The sequence below is a fragment of the Ceratotherium simum genome, chromosome 1 (assembly GCF_057802395.1).
Source record: "Ceratotherium simum simum isolate JZ-2026a chromosome 1, ASM5780239v1, whole genome shotgun sequence".
NCBI lineage: Eukaryota > Metazoa > Chordata > Mammalia > Perissodactyla > Rhinocerotidae > Ceratotherium > Ceratotherium simum.
The window spans coordinates 66847401-66867586 of record NC_141900.1 but is presented as its reverse complement, the minus strand read 5'-3'; the positions used below and the strand labels follow the sequence as shown (position 1 = coordinate 66867586).

Here is a 20186-nt window from a genome sequence, read left to right as displayed (position 1 = left end):
CTCCTTTGCTAACACAAGGCTGTTTGGCTGGGCCCAGCACCCCATGGGGCAAATGTTCAGGCCAAGAATAGTCTTCATTCTTCCTGTGAAGCTTTGAAAAGCTACTAAAGAACACAGGAAATTGTCAGCCCATATTTTCTGCTGAAAACGGCTGAGGCTAAACTTTGAACATTCTGTGGATTAATCCCAAATCATGGGAAGCAAGTTTGCTTGAAAAACAGCAATGTTTTCATCAGAGAGGAAATACTCCGATAAACCTCAGCATTACTTGCAAAGAATGACATTTTACAACTCCTGTACTAGCACCAGAAAAAACCCACTCTTCACCAAAATTACCTTATTTCCATGGAGTGCCCTATTGTTGAAACATACTTCATTCATAATTCCAAAAGGCTGCGTCTGTGTACAAAGGAGCAGGTCTAGAGACCTATTATGGCACCATGCAAACTTACTGAAAATGAATCATCACCTAAAACTGGAAAAAAACAATATTCTTCGTCTGTCATGGCCTCGGCATCACCACTCCCATCAACATTCAAGGACAATCTCTTGAGGTCTGGATACTTTCACATGTGCAGTCAGAAGGCAACCTTCACTTCGAACCAGCAAGGGAGATACGGGCCCTGTTTTATAGCTGAAGAAACAAATGTTCAGTAAGGAAAAGTAATACACCCAGATCACAGAGCTGGGATTTGAACGTAGGTGAGCAGCGTGTTCAGTGTTTGCTAGCACACACCAGGTGGTCATACAGCACAAGAGTGAAGCACACAGGCCCTGGTGTCACCAAGACTGGTTTAAACCCCAGCTCTGCCAGTTACCACCTGTCTATTGGATAAGTCACTAACATCTCCAAACCTGTTTCCACATCTGTAAAGGATGACACTGGTATTTATAAAGGATTATATGAAGATAACGCACATAAACTATGTAGCTTACTGTCCGGAACACAGTAAGTGTTCAATACATAGTCAGTTATTATTATCACAAAACGGGCAGGGAAAATATCCTGAATGAAGTACATGAACTTGTGTTTCCATTTGCAAGCTTTTTATTAGAAAGGATTTCAATTTAATGGTGCCGCAGACAATAATTTTTCCTCTCACATCAAGTAGGATACCACAGTAGTCTTTTAAGACTTTCTTGGGGATTCATCAACAATTGAATATTAACGATCTACATACTACTTAGACCAATGGCTTCCAAAGTGAAGTGTGCTAGATAATTCACTGGGGCTTGAGAGCTAAACTTTTCATTCTTTAAAATTTTGTTTCATAATGTTCACATTAACATAGCAGCACATTTATACAATTTATTATACAGTTATAATTACAGATACATGCTCAAAAATATTTTAATAAGAAAATAGGATCGGGTTTGGGGACGGTGATCTAGATGACTTGCTAAGTCAACACTTTGCTCTTGCTGCTTTATCAGGCCACCTTATCCTCTTGCCTCTTTCTCACCTCCACATTCCTAGGTCAGTTTTTCCAAGAAGGTAAAGACAAGAAAGGTGCGGGAAGTCAGAATGTGCAAGTGGTAGTGTAACACCAAGCTAATGCGTCTAAGCGGCAGGAGTCTGTATCTCCTCAGCTTTCAAGATTACAACCTGAGCTACAGAGAGATAAGCCATATGTCTGATCAACTTCCCATTACTTGTGAACTTGATTTTTAAAAGTTAGATTTTATTCCACTAGGTGGCAGTAAAACTCTACCCTGAGGTACCCAAACTTGTTCATTGGGATTAGGGTTTACTTGGCCAATCCTGCTTAATTAGAAAGATAGTGAGTGGTTAACGGGTTACTTCACTTAGACAATTCCTCTGACAATGGCGACTAGGCACTGCTTGTTTTGCTGTTTACAAGCTGGGCTTTCCTTATGCCTTCCTGAACATTACATCTATGTATTGTGAATGATCAGATATCAGTTCTCAGAAATCCACAGCCCATAAAAATAGCCATCCATATGCTCGAAAAGCCTGGAGTCAACAGTAAAAAGACCCTATCTTAGAAGTACTATATCAGATTCAAGTAAAACCTTCGGCACGACATGGATAAAGACCTGTGACTTCACTAAGGTGGTAGAATAAAGGTGATTTACAAACTTATCACAGAATTTTTAAATGGTAACTATGAGAACCTGTTTCTAGAAGTAGTACTTCACCAGCTGGGCAGGTGGTCTATATAAACTCTTTCATTTTGCATTTTCCAAATTCAGTAGGTTGTTCTTAATCCCCTAAAACCAAACCTTTCCGGTTAGAGGTGTTAACCCAATCTCTCTTAACACACAACCAAAAGAAACAAACAAAACCCCTGCATAGTCACTTATAGTTATTCCTGAACATCTGATTCTGGTCTTGGGCTAACAGCCAATTTATTTTAAAAAGTGTGTTCTCCAATAGCAGAAGACATTTTAGTAATCCATTAACAAAACTTTTCCAAGATGATTTTAAACTAGTGATGGCCATCAAATAAAGATAAATGTTTACTGCAGTATTCCTAAATCATGTTTTTAATGTCCCATGAGATTTGCTTTAAAAATAGTACCCTGGGGTGAACTTATTAAAGTCAAGATTCTATAATGTGAATAATTGTCCTATTGTATGTTTTACAATTTTAGATCTATATATCTTTGAAAAGCAATCAGGATATCTTTCAAGCATACTGATTTATTTAAATCCTTCAGCCTCTGAAGTAAATAAAAATACTGGCTAATCAGAATTATCAGTTACTTCCTTTGCTTGGATCATTGATTTTAAAAAGTAATAGGCATGGTTAAACTTTTTAAGGTAATGGATTGGGTTGCATTAATTATACTTAAAATATCAGGAGGATCATATTAAAATCTACATCTTTTGACCTCAGTGAAAAGAAATTATATCACCCTCTTTCCAGTTAAAAAATCTCAGTTCTCAGGGACTTGAGAGTTCATCTAATGTGAATGAGTTGGGATTTGTTCTCAGAGAAATAACATATTAATGCGAGATAGTAATGAGTAGAGAGATACTGTATCTCATAAATAAAATCAGCACATACACACTCTAAATGAAACAAACATACAAGAGAAAAGATAAGAGTTATAATCCTGGAGGAAGCAAATTCAAGGTAAAAAGTTTCTTCCAAAGATATTTTAGTCTTGTATATATCAACTGTAAAATATTTAAGACCCCACACTCTATTACATCACAACATTGTTTATTATGTGAATTTTTTACAATACAAACAAAAAAAAAATACAGAAATGCAATATATGAATACAGCTAAATGCAGAATGGTGACTTTTCTTTCTTTCAAGAGGCCATGATTCCCATTTCTAGTAAAATAAAGAGACTGCACACAGGTAGAAATAGGTTGGTCGTTAGCTTCACAATTTTGCCTAGAAATGATCTATAAATGCATTTTTCCCCCTGCTACTTACCATAAAGTGTAAAAAAGGAATTAAAGGAAAGTTTCCTTGTTGGTTCCTACCATATGAAAGATGCTATATTCTATTTTAGCAGGGCCAATATATGGAAAATACCTAAATTAAATGTTATTACAAAAATGAAGCAGTAATGAGATTCTGGCTAAAGAGGGGACTAAATGAGAATAATATATATTTAAAGAATCCAAAACAAATAAACAAACAAAAAAAAGGTTGTTATAAAAAAGCTCTAGGTGCATTGTAAGCATATAGGTTTTTTTTTCCATGTGTCTTTTTAAACAATGGAAGTGTCAAAAAATAGGGTCAACTGTGTTAGACTAAATTACATTATTGTATACGCTGCATTGAATGGAACCTTTGTATTATAATTATCATAGAGAAGCATAGTTTGCATCATCTTATGGCAATTTATCCTCAATGAAAACCTTCCAGAGTCCTTTTATTTTGGAATATCCTGTAAACAATCAAACCAGCAGAACATGATTGTACAATAGTAAAACGTTTTCTTGCATTAAATTGAAGACATCTGTTTAATAAAAAAAGAAAAGAAAATGTAGGAAAGGTACTTAGAGCTGTTAGTTTCTAAGTACACAACACCCTAGACAATTCAAGGCATCTTAATCTTCATCAAGAACAACAAAAAAAAATTTTTTTGTCATGCTGTTAAATCCATCATTAAGGATAAAACTGGTGCAAATTGGTCAAACGGATCCAACAAACACTGATGTCCAAGCTGGCATATTGGCAACTAATGTGTAACTGGTGGTCAACAGAGGGTTTAAAAGATCTTCCCTTTCTTCTTGTTCTTTTCCAAGGTTCTAAATGATTAAAGGAAAGTAATCAAAATGAGTGACCACATTATAAACATCATAGACAACATATGGTGGCAATAGCTAACCCAACTACAACCGTGTTGGATTTTCCAACACTACTTTTCCATTTAAAAAATCACAAGATTTAGAAGTGAACAATGAGGATAATGCTAGTCTATAATAGTATTTTCTTGGATAATCCAATATTTGACAAAATTCCAAGATAAACAGTAAAAAATATGACAAAAAATCGTTTTTAATATACAAGAACAATTCTTCCCAAATGAAATAGTGCAAATTGAAAAAGATTAACTGACGTCAAATACAGAATCCTTTTTTCCTACTGCCATTTGCATTCTGAAATGCATTTGCTTTTAAAAATATATTTTCCTCTTCCTTGGGGAAAAAGTTAATAGAAGAATAGTGTTACAGAACAAATGTCTAATCTTGAAAATGTTTATTCATACTGAGGGTTAACTGTGGAATCCTTATAGGGATGCAACTTTTCAGTTTTAAATGGGACTTATGAGGAAAAAAGGAAAACCAAGGTACAACTATTATGAGTTTTGTGTAAATTAAAAGCAAGTAACTGATTAACCGTATTAGGAATTAAATACCCAAACTATTATCTTAAGGATTTTATCCTAAAGAAATAATTCAACACAATTAAAATATACCCTTAAATGTATAAAAGATCTTTGTAGCAATGTTCTCTATGCTTGCCAAAAACTGAACATAACCATTACGTCCATTAACAATTGAGGGGAGGAGGTAAGAAACTGATTATGGTGAGCCAACTGGGGAGAATGTTATGAAGCTAGTAAATTATAATTATGAAGATTGTTAAGTCATGGAAAATGGAGTGAAAAAAATACTGTTAGAGTAGACAGATTACATTGATCTATGAAAATAATTGTGCTTGGGATACATGATAATGGGTGATGTCTTTTAAAATGTTATTTTAATGTTTTTAAAATAAATAGGAAAATAATTCTTTAAAACATTAATACACATATTTCTTGAGAATCTGATATTAGTTACCTTGAAGAGTTCTGTTGTTCTAAAATACGTTGTTGGGCTTCCCAGTTTGCTTTTTCGTCTTCAAACTGACGACGTTTTTCCTCTAATTCTTTGTGCTGTGCTTCCAAATTCTTTTTCATTTGCTCATGGCGCCGTTGGAGCTAAATCACAGCACAATATATAAAATAAAACTATTTAAGAAATCAGGAGCAGAAGTACATTTCATACAGGCATCCTAATATTAAAAATATGAGCACTGAGTCCTTGTGTTAAATAAATTCAGAGTACTACCTGGAAAGCACTGTCTAGGATTCCTCTTCCTATAGGACTTGCCACCCAAAAGGCCTGTGACCCAAGAGAATAATCTTGGGAAATAGTGGAAAAAAAAGTGTAACAAGCTTATAGTTGTGTAGCACTCTCTAATGAACATATCCTATCTCATTTTTCGTTACCCACAAGCATGTATGAAGCTGAGCAGGGAAGACACCACTGCCTCCACTGTACAGATGAGCAAACAGTTGCAGAGTTTAAGTCCCTTGCCCAAGATCATGAGTTAGAAAGTGGCAGAACCAGGATTTGAACCTGTCTCCTAATTCCAAGTTCAGAAAGCTGAGACAAGTGGAAAGAAAGCAGGCAGATAAGAACCTAAGAGATTCAGGGTCACAGTAAGGTTCCCTGATTCTTATAAAGCAGTGGTTCTCAAATGTTAGTCTTCATATAAATCTCCTGGAGTACTTGTTAAAAATATAGAATCCTGGACCACACCTAGACACACAGAATTAGAATCTCTGGGTGTAAAGTCTAGAAATCTGCATTTTCAACAAGCCCCAGTGATTCTAACACAGGTGGTTCTTCCTACATCGAGAATTAATGCTATAAAGAATTCTGCGAGATGGGAAACACTCACGCAAAGTAACTACAGAAACAAAGAGCTTATCTAATGGTTTCAGTTAGGCACTAGTCAATCTACTTCTGAAGAAAACAGTCATACAAATAAAAAAAATCAGATTAAATCTAACTATACTGAATATCTCAGAACTATTCAAAATCTTCAGATGTCCAGGAATTATGTTCTATTAAAAGATCATCTTACTTACATCAGTGAGTTATACTTACATCAGTGAGTTAACATCTTGAATTTAGATTACAATATAATTTTGCATACAATTTGTTTTCTTAATTATTCTGTAAACCCACAAAAAATGACTTCACTTTCATTCCTACTGCAAATATTTCATGCAATTCCTACAAAACTATCTAAGATAAATTTAAGCAAACATGAGTCAAATTTGAGGTCAGCCAAATTTGAGGTAACATCTTGCTGATGAGAGCAAACAAGTTACTAAGAACACATCAGAAAACAGGACACAGGAAAATGCCTCTAGTTATAGATTTAAAAAAAAATGCAAGGAAATCATACACACAATTCAGAATAGTTACCTCTGGGAAGGAGAGAGAGGGATACAACAGGGGAGATGCACACAGGGGCCTCGAACGGACTGATGATATCTTTTATTTTTGGTGAGGAAGATTAGCCCTGAGCTACTATCTTGCCAATCCTCTTCTTTTTGCTGAGGAAGATCGGCCCTGGGCTAACACCGTTCCCATCTTCCTCTACTTTATATGTGGGACGCCTGCCACAGCATGGCTTGATAAGCGGTGTGTATAAGCACGTGGGATCTGAACCTGCGAACCCCAGGCTGCCAAAGTGGAGCGCGCGAACTTAACCACTATGCCACCGGGCCAGCCCCATGATGTCTTATTTTTTAAGCTGGGCAGTAGGTGTTCATCACTCTTTACCTGTACATTTCTGTTACATATAAGTATCTTTTGTGCTAACTGTATGTAGGTAGAAGGTACAGGTCACAATTCCTCACTCTCAAGAAACCCTGGGGGTTAGATGTGTTTCAAAGTTCAGAGTTTTTCAGATTTTAGAAAGGCAATACTATTTAGAAAGGTATGTATATACTATACTTACTTAAAACCTCTGGAACTCACTTACAGTATACCTATAATCAAACACATTTACTATTTTTTGACAGTAAAATATATAAATAGTCTCATCAAGTGGGATAAAACTTTTAGTTCTATATCTGGTTTTGCAGTTTTCAAAGCTTTTTAGGATTTGAAATTGTGGATACACAATTGTGGACTTATCTAGTGATTAACAGCAAGCTTCAAGAGTTAAGTGGGTTCAAATAATGGCTTACAACTATGCAGCACTGACCAAGTTAATTTATCTGTCCTCTTATGTAAAAAAAGGAGATGGACAATAATATCTACCTCATAGGGCTATTGTGTGGATTAAATGACATAATACATGAAAGATGCTTAGTACTGGGCCTGATGCATTGTGCTGCTAGATATTAGCAGCTGTGCCCCAAATATTTCTAGCACAAATGAACTTGAGAAAAAACTGCATTAAACAAGGTTAAGTAGGTTTCTTCACCTATATATTTTTATACTCACATGGCTTACGTATTAGGGGACAGACACTTGGCCCAAATCTCTTTACAGGTTAATTCAATGCTAAGAAAGACAGCATCCTTCAAAGCGCAGTTAAGTTTCTTAAAACTCAGTAATCATAAAAACTCTTGATGGGTTCTCTGGCTACAGTTTCATAATTATTTGCTTATAACATTTACTCTTAGGAGCTGGTCCTAAAATATGTCTATACCAAATGTAAATTCAACTACTTTCAGATTTTCAATGGAATCTAAGCGTGGAGGATAATGCAGACTCCTGATTATTCCTGTTTTTATTCCCCTTCTAATATGGATTTTCCAGATTATTTATTAATTAGTGAAGGGGTAGAGACTCAAATGCATAGATTTAGTAACAGACTGATAAATAAAAAGACAAAACTTAATCTCCAAAATGTCATCTTAATAATGGGTGCCAGGCATGCTAGTCCCGTAGTGCTTGGCAGTCTCAAACCAAGAGGAATTATTCCATATCACCACTGAATTAAGCCTATGACAAATATAACAATAGTCAAAAGTTTTTTGCTTTGTTTTGTTTTTTTTTTTGATTTTTTATTTATTTTATTTTTTCCCCCCAAAGCCCCAGTAGATAGTTGTATGTCACAGCTGCACATCCTTCCAGTCGCTGCATGTGGGACTCGGCCCCAGGATGGACGGAGAAGTGGCGCCTCGATGCGCACCCGGGATCCGAACCCGGGCCACCAGCATTGCAGCGCGCGCACTTAACCACCAAGCCACAGGGCCGGCCCAAAAGTTTTTTAAATAAGAGATTACATAGAGAGCCCAGTAATTTAAGAGAAATATAATGTGGAATAAAAAAATTTCCTCAAAATTATTAAATACTTTACTCCACACATTCTGTCTACTCAATGGATTTAGAATACTTTTGGTTATGTATTTAGTCAAAGAGGGTTTCAGTATTTTATGTGGTAATTACAAAAGCAGTGAAACCAAATGTCAGGATGTAACAAAACAGATCTGAATCTCCTTTTAATATATTTTGATACAAATATTATTAGCTACATATAACACAGGGATCTTGTTGAATTTTATCATTAAAGGTCATTTTAATGTCGTCCATATTAATGTAATCCCAAATATTTAAAAATAATTTTTAGCACAACAACAAATCTATGCTGAGAAAATCTCATACTGAAATCACTGATTTATTTTGTGTCTACCCATAGTTTCTTTTATCGTTCTCAGATGTCAACTACTTACTCAATAGATTCTTGTCTTAGTGTTTTTTCCTCCATCTCTTATTTCTTGTCACTTATTGAAGGAAATGTCTTCAAAGTCTTTTTGAGTAATAGAAACTAAACGTATATCTCAACATCTAAAGGGATTCCAAGGTAGTATAGATAAGCTTGCTGGGACGCTTTGTCACTACCCAATTTTCTAACATTGGGAATTACTTTGGCACTATATTACAAATAAGGCCCCACTCATTTACAAAAATATCACATTCTTTCATTTTCTCCTCTTTGACTGCCTGTAATCTATCCTGGCATGCCCTTAGTTCAATTAAGGTTCTTCTTTCTCATTCATACGCAGCTAAGTCTGGTCTATTACTATTATCCTAACATTAGTTTTTAGTCTTACATCCACCCAAAACTCTGATCTTTACTTTTCTTAACACTGAATTTATGGAATGGCTTATAATTTCATTTCTCATAATCTGCTCACTATAACTAATAATTCATTATAAGTATTCTGACGATTATATCTTCCTACAAAGTATACTTGTATCCAAACATACATTGAAGAATACATTATTTTATTATAAACATGGTGCTTGCTTTTATTTCTTCACCTTATTACATTAGGGTATTATATTTAATTTGAAAAAAATGTGTAGAAAAGTTATATTATCTATGAATTTTATTAAAGATATTTATTATTTTAAAAAGGAGTATTTTGTCTATAAGAGGTAGAAATATTAGACTGATTACCTCAGCTTCAGAGTCCTTCAGTTTTTGAACTTTTTCTTTGACCTTCATCTCAAACACCTGCTCCATCTCCATCTCCATCTTCTTCATCTTAGCTACATGCTCCCTTCTTTCTTCTTCCATTTGGGCGAGAGGGCTCCTGTTATGAACGTTAAGGATAAAAATTAAACGTCTAAAACTAAAAGTGTAATACAAAACTCTGAAACAGTGATGAAAACAAATAAGATGCTGTAAACTATTACTAAATTCTCTGCTTTCTGTTTTTCTGAAAATAAGTTTCAAAATAATTTTTCAATTATTCCGACACCATCTTAAATGACACTGAACACAGATTTGAAGTTTTATGTCTAAATGCATTAAAAATTCTTCAGAAACTTTAAAATTTATAAATATTTAAAATCTCGAACTTCCTTCCATGAAGTTTCATATCTAAACCTGAATCTCTAGTGAATAATTATTATGAAAATAGATCTCAATAATAACAGCAACTGTTAGCGGGATGTTTCTCTAAACCCAGTGCATATCAAATCTAAAGATGACACATAAACTGCAGAAGGAAAATGGAAAGAAAACATTCCCAAAATACATCCACAGAATGAAAAACAAAGAAAATTATTTAATTTTGTACTTTGAACAAAATTTTAATGTGAAAAAAGAAACTGAGTTAATGAAGTTAAATATATGTAAAATATTTTTAATTCTACGAATTTCCAAGTGTTATAATCTCTTCTTCTAAGACAACTTTGACATCACAATTATACAATTAACAATAATTCAGATTTATTTTGGTAACTGAGTTGATATGCTGGAAATGACACCAGTCAATATCTAGAACACTCTTCATTTAGGTATGCAGAATATTTCTAGGTCACTTACGGTAACTTCAATGCTCTTGAAAATTCATTCTACCTAACTCAAATATTTCTTTGTCTTAATGGTTAAAAATGCTCCATAATAAAACACACACGTGTGCACGAGAAGAAAGAATCAGAAGAAAATAACTCTCTTGATAATTATTTTTGAAATGCCAGAAAACAGACACAAGCATAGTTAAATAAAAGTAGTTCACTCCATTGACACTGAAGTCCACAGGCTTCTCTTTGCACAATTTTGGTCAAAATTTTCATGTTGAAAAGTATTACAAATGAGCTTTATGCTAAGGCTAGTATACTCATAGACACAAGAGAATGCCAAAGTATCAAGTAACCTACCACAGCCCCACTGAGGAAAGAAAAGTGGGCTCTGTGGCTCTGAGGATCTCTGAAAACTATTTAATACACTGGGACAACTTAAAAGAGGCAGGCCCTTTTCTGATTTTGTTGATAAAACATGTTTATTTTGCCTCCACGGAAACAGGCTTTGACAATTGAATTGTACATTTTAGATTGGTGACTTTTACCTCAATAAAGTGGTTAAAAAATTAAATCATGGCTTAAAAACAAAAACAAAATCAGGCCCTAGATATCACCCATAACTTCTGAGGCTAGTCATTTTAATGTCGATTTGCCACACTCTTGATTATAGTGACTTCTCTCCTATGAGGTTGAGTATTTCTGACCATTACAGCACTCTTCTTCCCTATCAACCAAGAGGACAAGAGAGCTAGATGGAAAATATTAAACAAGAGCAACAGCACAGAACACTGACTACTGATTTTTCTTAGGAAAAAGGAAGGACAAAGATGTGAGGTACTGCTGTGATCAAGATGATCTGCTTTTGCAATTAGTGTAAATTAGAATAAAATGTTACTTAACTAAAGGATATTTCTTCACAAAAAGAAAACTTACAAACTTACAGTAAGCAAGTAATCAGAAGTTCTGAAAATGAAACTAAACCAAACATTAACTTAGAACAAGAACCTACATCCAAAAAGTGAGGTCAACTGAAATAAATATTTCAGTGTAAATATCATTATTTCATTAAAAGCTGATGAGGTCCTTCTTAATAATATATTTCTCATCTTTATGGCAGGTGTTTTTAACACAGGGGCCTCAGATCTCTTATGCAGAGTGTCAGTGTATGCCCTGAAATGACATAACAAATACGTGTGTGAGTGTGTTTGTGCGTGAGTATGCGAACATTTTTCTGGTGAGAGGGTCCAAAGTTTTTGTTAGACTTTTAAAGGATCTATAACCTCACTTCTCCCACCCCCCAAAATCTTTTTAGACTCTAGAAAAGTCTAATAATCTAATAACCATCTAATCTAATAATCTAGTAACTGTTTTTGAAGTGACAGTCTTAAATAACTGAATATATACGTTGAAGCAACTTAGATTATCCAACAATATTGTTGTTATTTAAAAACAATTAATTCAAGATTGTAAATGTATTAAATAAATTAGAATCCAGACAGAATTGTGGTTTTAAAGTTAAATATATATTCCTGGTTTTAAAGTTAAATATATATTCCTACTTATAATAACCTATCTATAAAATGCTCATTTAATTTTATCCTTGGGAGGAAAAGGACAATGCATGTAAATTTAAAGAATTCATAGTATAATTTGCACATGAAAAGGATACCAGTTTACCAAGAGGAAACACTGTCATCTATATTATTTAAATAACTCTTGGGGGAAAACAGAAGACTGCAGAGAAACAGTCTGTAGAGAAACTGTGAGATTTGCCTTTAATTTCAAATTTTAAATTTAAAAATCTCTACATAATGAAACTGCCTATGTGTTTGGAAAAACAACCACTTACATGCTTTCAATTGGGTCATACCTAAAAAAACAAAAAATACAGAGACTTTGCACACAAAGTAAACCACACTAAAAGCAGCAATTAAGGGCAAATTCATAGATTTCACAATTAAATAATTAAGGTGTGTGCCCTAAAACAAAAGTTTACAGCAAAGTTTGTTAAAACTAGTTAGCTTCTTTTCCAAAATTCTGTTAGTAATCACTATACCAAATCATTATGAAAATGAATGACAAGAGATTTTCACATATTGAGGTATATGGGGTAACTATTTGGGTTCAAAACTGATTTGGCTTGAACTAAAAAGCCTGACTTATGGCCTATCAAACATATTGTACATCTGCTTTAAGCATTCAAGTAAAGAATACACTCTTAAGATAAGAATGCATACTTCCCCTCCTAAACCCTATTGGTAATGCTCAGATTAGTCCCTTTCTTGACATCGAAGTCACACTGACTTGCTAATTTGCAATTGAATACCTCTCTGAAATTTTGATAAAAATGTATCCTGGGTGTGTTTAATGTATGTTCTTTGTTCTAAAAAGATATAAGACTGTACTGAAAACCTTGCTTCTCCAGAATGCTTTCTAAGGCCTTCCCGGATTATAATCCTCACTCTGGCTCAAGTAAACTCACCTTATTTTTCTTATCTATAGAATGGTTATTGGTTATTTTGCGTCGACAACTTTCAAATCTCTTTTATGTTTAAATTAATTAGCAACCCTCTTCTAGTCATCTTTATTAAAGTGACATTTAGAAAACTGTAATATAAAATTTTGCCTATAATATAGAAAACACAGGAAAAAAGATCATTTTTTGTCATATTTTTTTTTAGAAAACTTTATTAGATGGCTGGAAAAATCATTTAAATTATATCACTGCCTGTCTGCTTTTTAATGGGAAACATCTTCACATACACAGATATGTTAAAGCTTATAAACTTAAAACATGTCAGAGAAATTTAAAGCAACTCAGCCAAAGAAATGAAAAGGCCTGGTAAAACATTTTAAAAAAATAAAAATAAAAAAGGCTATAGCATAACCTGAATACCACACTAAACCCTCAAAGACGTAACTTAGCTCCTTCTAGGGATCCTCTTTAAGGGGTTATAGTTATAGTTCCTGAAAGCCACCAGATGACTGACCCATTCACATGACCAATAACAGAATCACAGAAAGGACCACACAAGTTTGACCTAGTAAGGTTCTACTGTGGTTGTGTTATATGACCCACATTTTGAGTGTAATGGAAGATGACCACATTTCATTTAAATTATGTGTGGTCTTTCCTGAAGAACACATTAAGCAAGTAAATTTACATACTTTTGCTCCAATGGTTGGTAGGCCACTATGCATATGGACACGTAGCAATTTTCATACAAAATTTTCCAAAGGAATTTCGTTTAATTGGATTTCAAAATGCAATAAAAATTTCCAAAAATTTTGGGAAACAATAGTTGCCAACATTTTATTTTGCCAAGTTAGAGCACTAAAACCAAACATAAACAAAACATACTCTACCATCATTACATTTTCATGAAAGGACATTTGAACAAAGAATAAAAGAGATAACTGAATAAATTTAATTTTTTGGAAAAACTTTGGAAAACTGTCTTCTTCTCTTTCGATCAATGAAAACTTTGCCATGTACCAAAAGAATTCTGAGGTTTAGTGTTTGGAAACCTGTATTTTTAGTCATTTCTAAATCAGTTATCCATAAAGTTGTCCCAAGACTATAGATGGAGAAGGCTACAGAAATCAGAGAAATAAATTAACATATGGGAAAGAGGTAACAAGTTGTGCCCCAACTTGGAACAACATATCAGTTGTCATAACTGGTGCCAATGATAGACAACAGTTCAAAAAAGAGTTGCCAATTGAATGTGATTTTAAGTAAAAGGTGCAAGGAAGGAAGAAGCAGGTAAAACTTTAAGAAGCAGGATTAGCAAAGGACAGCCCTTCCCCTTATTGAGGATCACTTGCTTTTCTTTAAGAGATCTACAATCTGGGTATGGCTAATTCTTCTCCCCTTTCCTTTAAAACCTCTAGTTGAATCTTCTTTGATCTGGAACCTGACCTCCCTTTCTCTTCACTTCCAACCACTCTTTACTCTCCAGACAGAGGTGGGCAAGATACACTCTCTCTGAAGATTTAAGAAATACTTAAAATAGGTGACTCGATATTTTCTTTTCCAGATGCAAGTAATACCTAAATAGCTGCTAAGAATAGTGCCCACTTTTCCAGACTCTGGCCTTGAGACAAATTAGTATTTGATGAGACAAGCTCAACTATTTTTCATATTTTAACTACATAACCTAAATCTTGGGTTTTTTCCCCAGCTTTATTGAGATATAATTGACATATAACATTGTATACATTTAAGGTGTACAATGCGATGTCTAAATCTTAAGTTCCTCCAAAATATAACTTTCTAGGACCATTAACATAACAGAAAGGCACATTTTCAGACATACAAACCAAATATTTTTATTTTTAACTCATGGTTTAATACACTCTACAGTCTGTCCAAAACTGACTCAGAAAATTAAATATAAGATGAACTAATCTGATGAACTAATCTACTTTACAACTCAATGACTAACATTAAAAAAATTAGCTTATGTTCTAAAACCAAAGTGTGATTAGCACTTTGTTGAGTGTACATTGCTGAAGGTTAACATAACTATAAATTTTGAATAGACTCATATATGTATGTATATATATTGTTAAGGGCAATGAAAAAACACAGGTCCATCAGCAATCAACGGATGAATAAATGACCTTATTATCAATTTTATTTCTTTCTCAAATTGCCTGCAGATGCTATTTAGAGACCTACGAAGTAATAAAGAAAGTAATAAAATGTCCACATTTTTTTTAAAAAACCAAAGAGACTGTCTAGTTCAATGGTCTTCTTCGAACTGGGGTCTCTATATGAAGTCTTCCCAAGAGTTACTTGAGCCTGTGCAGTTTTAAGAGAATCAATTTCCAGGTCCTCAACTTCCATATAAAGTCTTACCTAAAGTGATCTGTCTGAAAATTTCCAAGTTACAGATAGCCCATCTCTCACTTTACAGAAGACCTACTTCTTCTTACCTATCCCTTACCTGAATTACACTGTCACTGGTGTACAGTTTTCAAACCTCCAGGTAACAAAAGAGAAGTCTCCCTCAATGATTAATCAAAGCACTATAACATAAACCCATAGACTATCTGTATCTCCCAGTATTAAACACGTTTCTTTTAAGGGCAAAGTGTGATTGTTAGGTGTCAGAAACGTGGTATTTGGGTCCACGTTGGGATGCTCTGAGTTCAGATATATAGTAGAGGGAGGTGATTGGAGAACCAGAATTTTTGTTTAACCACTCTGCCTCTTTCACTCCAAGCTTCCTGCAACCTCAACCTCTCCCTGCCACCATTATCAAAGGATGCATTGCTATGGAGGGAAGAGTCCCATGAGAGCAATACAAATCAATAAGAAGCCTAGACTCATATTTGCTTACTTCACATATTTAAATATTAGCCATTCTTTTCAGTTATTTATGGATGGGTCCTTAGCTATAAAGAAGAACACCCCTACATCAGCTAAAGCACCATAAATTACTGATAACTGATCTTTTAAAAAAAATTCAACTGGAAAGTTTTCTGAAATTGCTAACATTTTCAAGACAATATAAGATACAACCAATGGATAAAACTTCCATGTGACTTCTTTCAGATTCAGTGTATGTTATTCAATAAAGTAGTAAAAACCTAATTTAACAAATTATATCAATATCTCTTCTAATTAGAGCCATTCCCCAGTTGGTTCAATCTTTAAAAATATTTCTTTTTCTACTTACTATTAACATAAAATAAAATAATATACTAACTCCCAGGGCAACCTGCTTTTTAGCAATACAAAACTTCTTTACTATTTTCAAAGGCAAAGTGTGGACAAGATTCATCTCATTAAGAAATACATTTCCAATAGAATTCTACTTTTTATGTTTTCACTCGGGTTATAGTTTAACTCAAGTAATCCTCACTATATTCTGCGTATACAGAAGAATTTTTCTCTGAATTATCTTATCTGCATCCCACAGTAGAAATATCCCAACAGCATTATTTTAAAAGCCTGATATTGGAAATATGCAAACAAACAATTCCTTATTTCTAAGACATGAACAAATGTTTAAAAGAAAAATAATCAAACATTAAGTACATACATTTAGTGAAAAATATGTATTGATAGTACATTTCCCTTTAACATACTATAAAATTATCCGTGGCTTTATAATTGTGTATGCTTTTCTTTTAAACAGTTAAAAAGTCCATAAGCTATTGAAATGCATTTAAATGGATTAGGATTTTATGAACAATATTTACTATGATGGAGCCTTATATTTTGGTGCTAAATAAAGTTGTTTCATACAAATTTTGCTAAAAAGATAAAAAGTCTTGCCTTTTTCTCATGTACTGAACCTTACCTCAAATAAAATCTTGTATTTTGAACATAAAAAAATTGTTGAAATATTAACCAAATCAAATTTTAAAACAGCAGTAGTAAATTCCTAGAAGTCAGTGTTTTGCAAAGTATGCATTACTAATTACCTGTATCAGAACCATCTACAGTGCTTATTAAAAATACAAACCCTCAGGCCCATTCCATATCTACTGAATCATAATCTCTTGCTAATGATTGAACCTGGAAATTTACCTTTTTAACAATCCCTCTCAGGAGATCCTTGAAACCAGAAAACCTATGAATTGATCAATAAAGTTCCTCAAATAAGCAAGCTAATAGCATAAGAAGACACTGAAAGTTAAGAGATTATAAACTCTGACGCAAACATCATTAGGAAAATATAAAAGAAAATAAACATAGAGTCAGGCCTAGGATCAGTTTTAAAAGAGAACTGCTTGCAACTTTGCCAATGACTGTTAATGCTTTGTGTGCTTTCTTCTGGAATTTAGGGCTACTGCAGAGACATACTAAAAAAGAAAAAAGGAACATTGTTCTTTTCCATTATAAGGAACACTGACCACTATAAAACACAGTATTGCTACTCTGAGAACTTGCCTTTCTCATTATTTATACAGATGATCCTTTAGGATTATCCTCTAATGGTAGATAACACCTGGCTACAAATGTACATCCATTCTTAAAATGGTTTTCGTGATACTTATGATCTTCAACTATCCCCCAAAAGGAAAAATAGGGCATAGCCATTGCTACCAAGAACTACACCAGCTAACTCACCAGCCTCCTCACACATCTCTTTTCCCTACCCATCATAAAACCATCACAGCTTGAGATACTAGCTCAGAATGGTGAAGCTACACACTGGGCAGTCACTCATACCACTCTAACAACGGAAGAAATCCAAACTCCCACTAAACTGCTCCCTGGAAATACACAAGAGGAACAGAAAAGGTAACCAAGACTACCTTCACCTAAATATTCCTTTTGTTTGGTCTCGTCCTTTGTTTCTATACACAATCTGTTAGTGAAAACTCTGCTATCAAAATGGTTTATTTTAAAAAGATATAATAAAAGGTAGAAGGTCTATGTTTAGTCTCCTTAAAGAGACTATGGGATATTTATCTTAAAAGTAAAATAAGTTAAGAGATATTGGTAGTAACTCTTCTCTTCTCTTAAAAAAAAAAAAAAAAACAAACATTTGCTAGAGGACCTGTCTGATTTCTTTTTGTTTATGTTTATTTATTTATTTTTTTCCCCCAAAGCCCCAGTAGATAGTTGTATGTCATAGCTGCACATCCTTCTAGTTGCTGTATGTGGGACACGGCCTCAGCATGGCCGGAGAAGCGGTGCATCGGTGCACGCCCGGGATCCGAACCCGGGCCGCCAGCAGCGGAGCGCACGCACTTAACCACTAAGCCACGGGGCCGGCCCGGAGCTGTCTGATTTCAATTGGGAATCTATTAAACGTGTGGTGTACAGATTATAAAGATGATGGCAAATGACTGGAGAGAATGCACAGTTCCTTCAAGCTAATAAAACAACACTTCCCCCAACAACTGACAAGTAAAATATAAAACTGCCAAAAGAGAATTTAACGATATAAATTTCTACTATTGTGCATGAAGAAAATTATCCCAATTTTCGATTGAGTAGCCAGGAGGAATTTGATGAAAATGAATACCTTTTCTGGAGGAAACGATGTATACTTACTTAGTAAGCTGCCCTTTATTCTTGTTATTATCAACTCCATTATAAGTCACAGCTGCCAGTTTTCTGCTTCGGTAGTTCTCATAGTGTACATTATTAGTGACATCTTTCAAGTCCTGCATGTGTGTTCTGTCATAAATAAATAACATATCAAGAATTTGCTTCTATTAAAAAAGCTTTGATGTAAATTCAAAATTTTACTAAACCAAAATTTCAGACTTAAAACGAGCAAAAGACTATTTTTAAGGAAGATGACATTCATCTGTCTTCATTTACACTCAAAGTAGAGCAAGATACAATGTGGTAACTTGAGACCAATGGAAATTTAGGTTCCAAATGAGAATTTAAGGCCATAAATCCCCTCAAAGCAGTTACTAAAGGACACCATTTCTACAGAAGAGTATTTACCTTTATAGTACATATTTTATTTTACTAGAGAAGAGAAAGTAGATTAACTCCTACTGAAGCTCATAAAACCTAAAAGAAATTGCTTTTCTTTTAGCAATATTTAACATTTGAGTTTTTACTAAGGTAATACACAGGGACACTTTAGATCACATATCAAGTTGGATTCAAACTGGGGAATTTTAATTTAGAGTAAATTTCTGTTTACTCAAACTGTCCAATGAATGTGGTATTTTAGTTAAAAGAATTTTTGCTCATAGTATTTCTATCATATATAAAATCAATACATGTGAGATAAACTATATGATACATGAAACAATTTCATCATTCCTTAATGATTCAAGATGCCTGAATCACCCTGAGGTTCTCTATGATATCCTTTACCAATGCAGTTTTCTTGAATATACATAGCGTGGCATCTGATCCTCCCTTTTCTCATCATCATTCCTGCATCTGCCATCTGCCATCTTTCACCTTCACCACTTTACCAAAACTCCCTTCTGGGAGACAAACATAAAGGTATACTCTGTTTTAATCCTTTCTGATATCCAAAAGACATTTACTATTACTTTCCCCTTTGTGAACAGAATGTGATGTTCAATTAATCTGATTCATCTCCTACTATCTGACACTTTCATGCAGTTCTGATAGTTTACTTCTCCTAATTCTAAGTCTGGGTTTTCCACAAGTCTCATCTCCCTTTATACTCCATCCCTTGATGAATTTATCCTCTCTATGGCTACTAGTTACACCTAAAGCTCTACCTCTCTCCACTTCAGTCCAAGTCAGGCAGCTCCTTATTCCTAGCATATCCAGTGGCTGAGATGGAATAGCTCATGCTAATTTGTCACTGACTCTCTAAACTTAAGAGTTCTACTGTTTTGGGAGCACTCTTCCCAGCCTTGAAGTCAAGCCACTCTAATCCATGATAATTTTCTCCTTGGAGAGCACTCATTTTTTGGTCCCAGTATGTGTTATAGGTGACATCATATAACCTCTTCAACTATCTGGAAGCTCACCCTTACGAGAAACATGCTGTCACCTTTTGTATTCTCGCTACAGATAGTACATAAGGGGCCCATTAAAAAACACTGATAACCGAATATTGAAGGTGAGAGATAATAAACACTTGATTTTCTGGAATAAATCACTATTCCAGTTTCTCGAAGTAGAGAATAATAAGAACAAATAACTATACCAAAATAAAGCAATCTTTTTAATTTTAA

General features: G+C 34.1%; 1 protein-coding gene across 1 annotated transcript in view; it reads right to left on the bottom strand.

The window, feature by feature from the left end:
• Window positions 1-3174: 3174 nt before the first annotated feature.
• SEPTIN7 (septin 7) overlaps window positions 3175-20186 on the bottom strand; it is a 115685-nt gene continuing 98673 nt past the window's right edge. Inside the window, exons 10-13 of the mRNA XM_087429516.1 lie at window positions 18559-18684; window positions 9688-9823; window positions 5274-5413; window positions 3175-4238 (exon numbers count right to left, since the gene is read on the bottom strand). Of these exons, the coding sequence (XP_087285642.1) occupies window positions 4199-4238; window positions 5274-5413; window positions 9688-9823; window positions 18559-18684 (442 nt within the window). The 3' untranslated portion in view covers window positions 3175-4198. The remainder of the gene's footprint in view (window positions 4239-5273; window positions 5414-9687; window positions 9824-18558; window positions 18685-20186) is intronic.